The following is a 10483-nucleotide window of genomic DNA, read 5'->3' on the forward strand; positions in this document are numbered from 1 at the left end:
ATAAATAAATAAATATATATATATATATATATATATATATATATATATATATATATATATATATATATATATATATATATGCGCTGTAAAAATCTATAAAGTTTGGTGTATGTAAATGCTGTTGAAGTGCATGAGAAACAAAAACAAAATATTCTGAGAAAACAGCCTTTAAAAATATGCATTATATTATATTATGCAATTCAAATCTACAGACACAAATAGATAAAGTGCAATAAACATTTAAAAGTGTATTTTGGATGTTTTCTTCCCACTAGTCTAAAATAACACATTATGAAAAGCCAAATAGTTCAAAATCTCAAAACTGACTAGTGCATGGACAAAAAGGGTTTACTATCTTGTAGGGCTGTCAAAATGGCTGAAAAATTAAATTTGAATTTTGCACTTAAATATTATCAATATCGAATAATATTCTAATTTAAAAGGCATAATTTCAGTTTCAGAAGCTTTTGGCTTCTCTCCTGAGGCCACAAGAGGGCACATCAAGCAAAATATTACTAACGCACGTTTATTAAAACAATAAAATAACATGATTATTTGTGAAAGTGCATAATGCTTATAAACCAAACATAATTAAGTTGCTTAAACAATTATAAACAAAACAGCATCATGTATGCATAGTTTGATACAAAGGGATGAAAGCCAATCACACAAGACTTTTTTCATTTAAAAACATAAGATTTATTGGGATGGGAAAAAACCCGCCATAAAGTTACATTGTTACATTAAATTTACAATTTTAAAGTTACATTAATTTTACATGGCTTTCTAAACATGTGGCTCTCTTGTGCGCGACGCAAGTGCAACGGTGATAGATTATGCGCAAAACATGAGTTCTGTGTGAACGGCTTGGTTGCTTTTTTGACGTAAACAACATAATCTCCGCATCGATGTTCTCTTTTTCCGCAATATTTTAAATAAACAGCGCAGCATCACCGCATCTACTGGGTTCAGCTGGATAGGCTAATAAAAACATTAAAAAGCAGCAAAACTTACATCGTCGTCGCATCTTGTGTGCTACTGATAAGGCTGCCTAACGCACACCTAATATTCGAATGCTAGGTTTTTACATTTAGATGTAGATTTTTATTTTAAATTCTATGAATATTCGAAATTCTACTATCTTGCCTTAATTTTCACAAATTATTATTAGGGATGGACGATATCTTATCGTTTGTGATATAGTCTTCCTGCGATAATAACGATAAAGCCTAGTTGTTGACATATTTTTGTGTGCGATCGTGCGGAGCGACATGTTGGAAGGCGGATGTGAAATTGAGGAGCTTCCTCTACAATCTGGAACTGGTTTGGTTAGGGTTGTACAGTGCGACAAAAAAATGGTCTGAGCCTTGAATTAATGTACTACAGTACCTGTTGTCCAGCCAAGGTATAATTTATTGACATGATTTTTCTCCAAATTAACTTAACCTCATAACATCAGTCAAGTGTTTGAAATAACTTTGTGATCAGTCGTGGTTTTAAATCACAGAATGAGGCAGAAATCATAATATTTTATACTATTATATACAGTGATAAATGCTGTGTTGATTAGCATTGCATTATAAATATACTTCATCCTTATAAAATACCCAAGATTGCTTGAACACAAACCATATATTGTCGCAATCGTATTGTCTTCAAGTTTCCTCAGTTAACATTTTTCTATCTGCGTTTTATTCAGCTACCGCGATAACTGGATACCTTTGTGCATATTAGGGATTTCCTGGAGCGTTGTCAGTGCTATTACTTCTGCAATGCATATGTGGAGTTTCTGAGCAAGGGCGCCCTCCGGCTTCCAGTATGAATTAAATAATCATCATATTATGTGTGTACTCAGTAATGCTCACAACACCCTATTTTGGGTAAAAATAGGAAAGATAATACTTTTCACTGAAGAAACAGGATTTTTAAAATATTTTTGTAGGGCTGCTGATAGTCGACTAACCGTTAGTTGACCAGAAGAGACTTGGTCGACCAAAATTGTATTAGTCGCTTAGTCGCAGAAAAAAAAATCCACATTGGCGAAGTCACGCAGATCATTAATGACTGGTCTGTGTGGTAATATAGTACATCAGTCAGGACATCCAAACACTTGCCAATCATTCATCGACCTCAGATATGGCTTTTCATCTGAAAATATGTAAGTAGCATCAACTTTACATGGCCGCTCAATCTAATGTTAACCTAGAGAAATGTGCGCTATTCAAGTGTGTATGCGGAGTGTGGAGCAGCGCTCACTGCAGGACAGATGGAGGTGCCACTGCACCCACTTACTCTTAAAATACTCCCTCATTTTGGTCATACAGATAAGAGTAATACATCTTTCAAATCTGTAAAGACTCTACGTTTATTTGTGTGTTCTCACAATAACAACAAAACATTGCGCTTTTGTAAAATAATGAAAGCAAACAGCATGCGCTTTCTGCCGTTTCAGTCTCTCTGAACTTGAGCGCGAAACTTCGAAACTCCGTGTATACTTACCTTTACAGACATGAAAAATATATCTATAGTGAGTGAAACGTCTAATTTCAAATTGAACCAATTCAAATGGAAAATAAATATTCTCAGATTATGTAATCCGTACGAAACATGCATACAGGCTTGTCCACTAGTGCAAAAATGACGAGTCAATGTCGCCGACTTTATCTCTTTAGCCGGAAACAAAGAAAGCACCAGTTTATCAATACATTATTAAAATGTTAATGCAGCCTACTTACTGCTTTCCCTGACATTCATAATCATTAGCTTCTGTTTTGCCGGTGCGCTGTGGCAAGCTTTATGCGTGCGCTTGAGCGCTTAAAGGCTATAAAGGCAATTAAAAGCTCATTATAATGATTTAAATGGTTTATTGCTTAAAATGAACGACTGCTAGTCAACCAGAAAAATCTTTAGTCGAGGTAGCCCTAATTTTTTGTCTCTTAGTGGATGCATAAGATTCCCTGAATTATCGTCATTGATATCATTATCGCAGTAAATACTGGAAATTATCGTGATATATTTTTAAGCCCATCCCGCCCATCCCTAATTATGATTGTGTTGTGGTTTGTTCCTCAGGTGACCCGGACAGCCCCATAGACCTCTCGCGCCCGCATTCGGTCCTGGTGAGCAGTGACCCGAAGCAGGACCACAACTACAGCAGCTCGTCCTTCCAGCGCTGCTCGTCTCGCTCTTCCTCATCCTCCTCGTCCTCACTGTCCTCCCTGGACGAGGCCGGCTGTGACTCGGGCCAGGGCCGCCGCGCCGGCAGCGAGGGTTTCCATAGCGATGAGGATTCGGAGGAGGAGAGGAACCCGCGTCTGCCCTCGCTCACCGTCAAGTGCCCTCTTCCGGTTAAACGGGCCCGTCACGATTCCAAACCGGAACTGGACGAGGAGTTGAAGGAGGCGGCCGGGTCTCTGTTGCACCTGGCTGGGATTCGGTCTGGCTTGGATCTCTCGAAGCGAACGGCTAAGAGTAAAAAGCCAGAAAAGCACCGGAAATGAATGGTTTAGTGACATTTTAACCCCTGGACTGTATATCAGTGACTGTGCCTCCTCATTTTTCACATCATTGAAACCATCTCTCTTGTTTTTTTGCATTTTTATACGAGAGAATTCCCTCCCTCCCGGCAATAGCAACCCTCACACGGAGGTGAATGAAGCCATACTGAGACTTACGGAGAAACGCAGGTTGTTGTGCTTCAGGATGAAGGATTGAGATGAAGGATGAAGGGAGAAATTGGTGTTTTTTTCTCTTAAACGTTTGCATGCTTCCTCTTTAAGTGAGTGTCCTACTCTTCCAAGTGAATCTGTGCTATTTATACAGAGAACGAGTGCATGTCTGTGTTGTTCGAAGCACTAACCTCTCGTCCATTTTATAGACGCGAATTACGTCAAGATTCCCTGCGCTTTTTTTTTTCTTCTTCTGAAGTACAGAACAAAGAATGCAATAATTCTGATCAGGCGGGTGGCGTTACATTCGTTCTCCTCATCAGAGGTGCTGGATATGTGTTGGGTTGTCATCAGGTCTGAGCGGATGTGTGCAGAAACAATCCACAGATAACAGATTTCTTTAAGGATCTGTCAGTGGTGTTTGGTGATGTTTATGGGGTAAATCTCATGTAAACAGGTCACACTTCACTCCAGAATCAAAATAAAGAAAAATAAATGATATTTTGCATTAAAAATTAATACAATTAATTGAGAATTTTTTTGCATTAAGACATTTTCTTCAAAATTCCTATTTTACTCAATAATTATTATTACTGTAATAAAGTATTTTTAGTTGCAGTTGCATTTTTTTAGTAGCACATCAGATGTTACCATGCTGTGATACTTCTTAATAATGTAATATATTTTTTTCCAGTATGCTTTTGAAGATTTGAGATGGTATGTACAAAAATGGCAAATAAAACTTACATTTTGAATTACAATGACCTTTTTACATTTTAAAAGTCAGCAAAAATTGGCATGAAAAACAGCACTATATTTGCTACCATAATGTATTTTAATTTTTGCAAAAATGAAAATAAATAAATAATAATAATAATAACAGTACTAAAATGGGCTTGTTTGTAACTTGCTCACCGTCAATTGTCATTATTGTAATATTTTTTAAATTGCAATTTATTTTTCTTGGTAGCACATCAAATGTTACAATTCTGTATAAATACTGTTCATAAATGAATTTCCAATATGTCCATACAAATTTGAGTTGGAATGTTCAAAATAATTAAATTTTTTTTTTTTTTTTTACATTTATAAATCTGCAAAAATTAGTATAAAAACCAATACAATAATTTCTACCTTAATGTTTTTTTTTTCTTATAAATGCTTCGTTGTCATGAAAATGTTGCAATGCAAAAAAATTAACAAAATATAAATAATAAAAAAATTATTATAACAGTACTAAAATAGACTTATTTTTTTAATGAAGACTAATATTTTAATGAAGTGTATTATTGTATATTATGATTTTTTTGTTGTTGTTTGGAGTGAAATATGACCTGAAAATGTTCATGACCGATTTAATGAGATTTACACTATGAGCCTTTAATTAATTTAAAAAGTAAAAAAAAAAGAACTGCATGACTGGAATCAAAGCCTAATCTTGAATATCAACACAGGATCAAGATCCACAACCATCAGCGGAAGAATTCATAAACACAAACCAGCCCCAAACAGACTCTGGGACCAGTCTGAATGAACAGCAGAGGACTGGAACACGTTTTCCCATCATCCATCAGTTTCTGTGTGCTAAATGAAACCGCTTGCGGTTTGATTCCCTCTGTTCAGAGCCTATGCAAAAAACGAAAGCCGTGTAGCTCTATATTTCCTCTTGGTAGATATATATGTGTGTGTGTGATTATGTATGCATGTGTTTCTGTGTCCATTCGTTGCTGTTTTAACACAGTCAGCAGACTTTAGATCAACACTGGATTTAAACCATTTAAAGCTTGAGGAACTCGAGACCGCATGTTCATATGAGCGTGAAATGAATCGCATGAAACCACTAAAGAAAAGCTCATATTTCACCTCAAAATGAAAAAGAAAAATGAGAAATTATATTTTGCATAAAGTAAATGAAGATTGAGATTTTTTTTTTAAATGACAACATTGTTTTCGTGACAATTTAAGCATTTTCCCCTTCAAATGACTGAATTCTGCGGAAAATGGCACTTTAAAAAAATGTCTTAATTTTAAATCAAATTAATTTAATGTGAAAACAAATAATTGTTAATTGCAAATCATGGTAGTATTTGTTATACCATCTCCAATTTTACGATGATTTTAATAAATCAATAAAAAAAGTATTACAGTATTTGTAACCGTAGTAAGGTTAAAAAAAAATAAAAGTTGATATACAAGCAAATTTAAAGCTCAAACATCAAAATTTAGTTCTAACAATGGGATGTAATTGTATTATTATTTTGGGGTGAAATACAATCCACTAAAGCTTTAATGAGAAACTACTGAATTACTGCCACATATACAAAAAAAATCCTGATAGCACAGGTACATGAAATATGATTATTTATTCATGCTGTATGTTAGTAGAGGAGCAGAATGAAGTTTGGTCAGCAGTTTGTGTTGTTTTTCCTCATTTGACCCTCGGTCTGTACATGCAGGACCTGTGCCAAAACACCAGAATCACTGCCTCAGACATAAAGAATAAACGGCTGGCTGTTCACAAGCTGCTCCATTCTTCATTTCATCTGGAGCCCACATTATGTCGTCTTTTTCTAGAAAACATCACCAGTGTCTACAAAACCTGTGTTTGCTCCTCTGATGCCAAAATATCACTGCCAAGACTGCTTTACTAATCCCGCCTTTCTATTTCTGTTTTTGTGCATCAGGTTAAGAAGTATTGACTATTAACTAATAAAGCTGCCAAGACCCAGTGAGGGTGAATCCCACCAAACCTGTCAAGAAAATACGATTTCTTTTCACCTCAAATACAAATGAAGAAAGAAAGAAGCAATTATATTGGACTTAAAATTAGGAATGTTTCTTTTTTTTCTTTTTTTTTGCTATTTGACATTGTTTTAATATTGTACATTTTATAATGTGTGTGTGTGAGGATGGATGGATGGATAGATAGAGGGAGAGATGGATGGATGGATAGATAGAGGGATGGATGGATGGATAGATGGATAGATAGAGGGAGAGATGGATGGATGGATGGATGGATGGATAGATAGAGGGAGAGATGGATGGATGATAGATGGATGGATGGATGGATGGATGGATGGATGGATAGAGGGAGAGATGGATGGATGGATGGATGGATAGAGGGAGGGAGAGATGGATGGATGGATAGATAGATAGATAGAGGGAGAGATGGATGATAGATGGATGGATGGATGGATGGATGGATGGATAGAGGGAGAGATGGATGGATGGATAGATAGATAGATAGAGGGAGAGATGGATGGATGGATAGATAGATAGATAGAGGGAGAGATGGATGATAGATGGATGGATGGATGGAATAGATAGATAGATAGATAGATAGATAGATAGATAGATAGATAGATAGAGGGAGAGATGGATGGATGGATAGATAGATAGATAGAGGGAGAGATAGATAGATAGAGGGAGAGATGGATGATAGATAGATGGATGGATGGATAGAGGGAGAGATGGATGGATGGATAGAGGGAGAGATGGATGGATGGATAGATAGAGGGAGGGATGATAGATAGAGGGAGAGATGGATGGATGGATGGATAGATAGATAGAGGGAGAGATGGATGGATGGATGAATAGAGGGATGGATGGATGGCTAGATAGAGGGAGAGATGGATGGATGGATGGATAGATAGATAGAGGGAGAGATGGATGGATGGATGAATAGAGGGATGGATGGATGGCTAGATAGAGGGAGAGATGGATGGATGGATGGATAGATAGATAGAGGGAGAGATGGATGGATGAATAGAGGAATGGATGGATGGATAGATAGAGGGAGAGATGGATGGATGATGGATAGATAGATAGAGGGAGAGATGGATGGATGGATAATATTTGTTTTATTTTTTTCCCTTTTATTAACTTGAGTTTTTCTTTTCTTTTCTAATTTGAGTTCTATTGATTGAAAGCTGGTCGTGACATGTATTCGTGAGATTCACCCTTGAAGCAAGATGAAATCTGGGAATTCTGGGAAAATATCGACCCCAAATGTAACGTCTTAAAATGTCGTTTTTAACACGAGTGTATGTGAAATTGCAATTCCTGACATTGTGTTTTTGTAAACTGCCATTGCTTATCTGCACTGCCACGTGACCATCCGCTCGCTGTCCCATGATGCACTGCTTCTTCATTCTCAAGTGTCCAGTGATAGATATTCCTGTGAAACTGAACTCCGAGGTGGAGATGTATCTGTGAATGAATCGTTCGTCTCCTCATGTCGTCTTCTGCAGACTATGGAGTGTGTGAATGATGTACATAAATCTGATCTGTGTTCTCATGACTTTCTGTCGACCCGATCTGCCCCTCAGTATGAGTTTGATCCGGTCTGCCGTGTGCTAGACCGACAAACCCCTCGTTTTTTGTACGCTAACCTCTGTTAATAAAATGTTTATAAAATTTATTTTCGCCAAAGATATGCAATTGCATTATATATGGTATTACTGAATAAAAGATGTTGATTTACTTAAGATGGTTTTGTCCAGATGTGTGTACATGACACTTCGTCATCACTTTAGTAGTGAGAGCTCACCTAATGGTTTAGTGTGTGTGTGTGTGTTTTATATATAATATAGTGTGAGTACATATTGTATAGCGAGAGAGTAATCAAATGAATAAAAAACATTTTTATAGTATTTAATAGAATAGATTTTTATATTTAAATAAATATCCTATATACAGTCAAACCATAAATTATTCAGACACCAGATATAATTTTTGATGCAGGACACTATAGTTCATTGATGTAAGTGAGGATAGCAAAATAAAGTAAACTGTGACATATTATACCCAAAAAATCTTCATACAGTGGACTACCAGTAAAATTTGGGACCAAAAGTTATTTAGACACTTTGACCTGAGCATGTCTTAAGTGTTTTTTCTTTGATTGCTAATGCGATCTTTTTCCACCACAGGCTGAACAAAAGTAAGCATTGCTTGATAATTAGTTGAGCTAAACTGATATTATCTGATTGTGTGCTTAAATTAAACAGCTGACTGCTATTCAGTCAAATTCATTACATACCTTTCTATCAAAGTTATCTGATATTATCAAGATGAACTTGTTCAGACAGAGTTTAACTCTTTGAGTTTTAATTCTTGTCATATTTTATTACCATTTTCTAAAGTATAGCAAATGATAATGTGAGAAATGTTGAAGGTGTCTGAATAAATTTAGTTTTGACTGAATATAAAATTAAAGTATATTTTCTAATATATATATAATTATATATATTATAATAAAATATGTTATACAATAAAATATAATTAAAAAAAATATATAATTTTTTAAAGTTCTGTACAATAATTTTTTTATATATTTAATAATTTCAAATTATGTAATTATTTGATATGATCAAATGTATTCATTATGACAACATGAACAGTTTATACATTTACGTCTAGATGAAAATGTTTCTCTAATATTTTAATATTGGGTAGAGAGAAAATAATACATTGATAATTTTATACAATGACGTTTAATATATTTAATTAAAATATATTTGTTAGAAATTTACATCTGGTTGAAATGTTCTAATATATAATTGTAGACAAGTGGGTTCTAGAGTTAGAAATAAAATCCAATAATCAAATTATAAAAATATTCTTTAAAAAATTAATATTTAATATTTAATAATATTTTTAAAAAAGTATTATTTTGTAAGTTCTAATACAATTATTTTTATATATTTAATTATTCCAATAATTAAATATACTTTATACAGATCTGTTACAAATAAAAACGTCTGAATACATGAAAATGTCATATTCATGTTTGATGAATTTAAAAGTGTTGAGATGAATAATGTGGACAAACGTCTCCATCTGCTGGTTATGAAATCAACTCAAGAGGTTTTTGATGATCATCTTGCTTTTTTGCTGCTGTGTTTCTCTCAGTCTGTATATAGTGTGTAAATCTAATGAAGCTTGTGTTTATTAGCTGCTCTCAGTAAATCTTTGCTTTAGTGAATTTAGTGAATGGTCTCAGAATCACCTCCGTTGATAATTAGCACAGCGTCTCATTCACTTCAACTCAACCAGAAATTACAGCATCCCAAACCCGTTTCCGTAGCAACCGCACCACGCCAACAGTTGCCTAGCAACCAGACAGAACCCAAGCCTCCAGGCAGGAACTATTGTGTGAGAAGAGCGAGAGAAATAAACACATGATTGAGATGAAGCCGTTCAGTTCATCACATTTATATCTTACTGTCTTTGAAATGGGAAATATTTTTGTTTTGCCTTCACATCAAAATGTGATAAAAAAAAAAAAAAACTTGCACAACCCAAAATAAAAGCTTCTTCTGATTGTTTATTGTTCAACGGAAATCCACAGCAAAAAATGACTAGTGAAGAGAAGAATAAAACAAAAAGAAAACACCATTATGTGTTTATCAATATATAATGAACTATGAACAAATATCTTATTACGTTATATTTATATGCTTGTTTTCATAATTGTAATATATAAATATGTTGCCTATTAACACTGTCTTACCACATTGCTGTAGATATTTGTAGACAAAAATGTCTAGTGTAACGAAAAATTTTAATCTAAAGAAAAAAATTTAAAATATATAAAATATTGAAATTAAATATTTTTTAAAAATACATATTTTCCAATATGTATGTATGATCATATCTATCTTTTTCACTTAAAATGCACTATATTATTTTAGGGGATTTTATTTTCTATTATTTTATTATACATTCAGCAGCAAATGGATATATATATATATATATATATATATATATATATATATATATATATATATATATAAAATATAAATATATCTATC

General features: G+C 34.2%; 1 protein-coding gene across 5 annotated transcripts in view; it reads left to right on the forward strand.

The window, feature by feature from the left end:
* foxn2a (forkhead box N2a) overlaps positions 1–6549 on the forward strand; it is a 71420-nt gene extending 64871 nt beyond the window's left edge. For 3 of the 5 annotated variants that reach the window (XM_016276581.1, XM_016276575.1, XM_016276563.1), the window contains exon 6: positions 3073–4171. In XM_016276581.1, the coding sequence (XP_016132067.1) occupies positions 3073–3500 (428 nt within the window). In that variant the 3' untranslated portion in view covers positions 3501–4171. Of the gene's footprint in view, positions 1–3072; positions 4172–6352 lie in introns of those variants that run through there. The other 2 variants (XR_001609586.1, XR_001609583.1) reach the window with 2 other exon arrangements.
* Positions 6550–10483: the final 3934 nt, after the last annotated feature.

Source organism: Sinocyclocheilus grahami, unplaced genomic scaffold (assembly GCF_001515645.1).
Source record: "Sinocyclocheilus grahami isolate Dianchi unplaced genomic scaffold, SAMN03320097.WGS_v1.1 scaffold7.1, whole genome shotgun sequence".
NCBI classification, from domain to species: Eukaryota; Metazoa; Chordata; class Actinopteri; order Cypriniformes; family Cyprinidae; genus Sinocyclocheilus; species Sinocyclocheilus grahami.